This window comes from Nerophis lumbriciformis, linkage group LG33 (genome assembly GCF_033978685.3).
Source record: "Nerophis lumbriciformis linkage group LG33, RoL_Nlum_v2.1, whole genome shotgun sequence".
NCBI lineage: Eukaryota > Metazoa > Chordata > Actinopteri > Syngnathiformes > Syngnathidae > Nerophis > Nerophis lumbriciformis.
The window spans coordinates 18,817,501-18,819,664 of NC_084580.2; the positions used below are offsets into that span (position 1 = coordinate 18,817,501).

Consider the following 2,164-nt stretch of genomic DNA (forward strand, 5'->3'; position numbering starts at 1 on the left):
GAAACACTTTGCCGGAAGTGACCAAATCATTGTTGTGAATGATCAATTCCAATAAGTACGAGTGTCCGCACGTCTCTCTGAATGTTTAGACACGTACTGGAGAAGTTACACGTCAAGTGGAAGTCGTACCGACACCGGTTTGTGCCTTGGATTGCACTAAACATTTCTAAAAATGAGAAAACCCTCCGACACGTGAAAAAGCGCTCTGAGGACAAGTTGGTCCCGGACGAAGAGGTGTCAGGCAGCCTGCTGCGGCTCTTCAGAGTCCTCTACAGTGAGGCGGTCAAAGGTCATTTTCACGTTCAGGTGACAAGTGGCAAGGAACTTAGTGCACACGATGCCATGTTCCGGTCACTTGGCTTCTGCATTGAGCGGAAGCGGAGCACACTGCCTTATGCAGGCTGCGGAGTGTTCGTCTCAAGAGGGGTGGTACCCAAAGGAGCCACAGTTGCCATGTACCCTGGCACCATCTACCAACCCTACGAGCCTATTCTTCTGCAGTCCATCAGAAACCCGTTTGTGTTTCGATGTCTCGATGGCGTCTTGGTTGACGGGAACGACAAAGCCGTCTCCAAAATGGTGTACAAGTCCTGCAGTGCCAGGGACCGAATGGGCCCTTTCGTGATGAGTGACACCAGCTGGCTCACGGTCAGCCCAGAGAACCCGCTCGCGGTGGGCCAGTATGTGAACAACTGCTCCAACGAGTGGCCTGCCAACGTGTGTTACCAGGAGTACGATGTCCCCGACACGTTTCCCTTTGAGCTTCGCCGATATCTTCCCAATGTCAACTATGGCCCTCACTCACAGGGACCTCTTCGGTGCGTGGTGCTCGTATCGCTCCGTGACATTACAGCAGGCGATGAGCTCTTTTCCAACTACTACACAATTGTACACTAGTCCAGTGTGTTTCAACCTTTTTTGAGCCAAGGCACATTTTTTGCATTGGTGGTAGCGGGGGGTGTATTTTGTAGCGTTCCGGAAGTGCAAAGGGTTCTGGGTATTTAACTGTTGTGTTTATGTTGTGTTACGGTGCGGATGGTCTCCCGAAATGTGTTTGTCATTCTTGTTTGGTGTGGATTCACAGTGTGGCGTATATTTCCAACAGTGTTAAAGTTGTTTATACGGCCACCTTCAGTGTAACCTAGTGATGGGTTGATGAGGCGTCATGAAGCGTTTCGACACATTGCAAAATTGTATTGATACTGTGTCACTAAATACTGACATCTGCTGGACATGAAAAATCCCTACAGGCAACCTATGGACCGACTCAACTGACACTGATTTTATGCCCTAGTACAGGGGTCACCAACCTTTTTGAAACCAAAAACTACTTCTTGGGTACTGATTAATGCGAAGGGCTACCAGTTTGATACACACTTAAATAAATAAATATATTGTCATTTGTAAGTTACACGTAAGTGTGATTTAAACAAGAATAGCTAAATAAATAAATGTATATATATAAAAAAAAATGGGTATTTCTGTCTGTCATTCCGTCGTACATTTTTTTTTCCTTTTACGGAAGGTTTTTTGTAGAGAATAAATGATGAAAAAAAAACACTTAATTGAACGGTTTAAAAGAGGAGAAAACAAGAAAAAAATTTCAAATAACATTTTGAAACATAGTTTATCTTCAATTTCGACTCTTTATAATTCAAAATTCAACCGACAAAAAGAAGAGAAAAACTAGCTTATTTGAATCTTTTTGAAAAAATTAAATAATTTATGGAACATCATTAGTAATTTTTCCTGATTAAGATACATTTTAGAATTTTGATGACATGTTTTAAATTGGTTAAAATCCAATCTGCACTTTGTTAGAATATTTAACAAATTGGACCAAGCTATATTTCTAACAAAGACAAATCAGTATTTCTTCTAGATTTTCCAGAACAAAAATTTTAAAAGAAATTCAAAATACTTTGAAATAAGATTTAAATTTGATTTTCTAGATTTGCCAGAATATTTTTTTTGAATTTTAATCATAGTAAGTTTGAAGAAATATTTCACAAATATTCTTTGTCGAAAAAACAGAAGCTAAAATATTTATTATTCTTTACAATAAAAAATAAATAAATTTACTTGAACATTGATTTAAATTGTCAGGAAAGAAGAGGAAGACATTTAAAAGGTAAAAAGGTATATTTGTTTAAAAATCCTAAAA

At 39.5% G+C, this 2,164-nt stretch overlaps 1 protein-coding gene across 1 annotated transcript; it reads left to right on the plus strand.

Moving 5' to 3' along the window:
* The first annotated feature begins 48 nt into the window (after window positions 1–48).
* setd9 (SET domain containing 9) lies at window positions 49–1,434 on the plus strand. The gene has a single exon (XM_061928835.1). It carries the CDS (start codon window positions 82–84, stop codon window positions 895–897), a length of 816 nt encoding a protein of 271 aa, XP_061784819.1. The 5' UTR covers window positions 49–81; the 3' UTR covers window positions 898–1,434.
* Window positions 1,435–2,164: the final 730 nt, after the last annotated feature.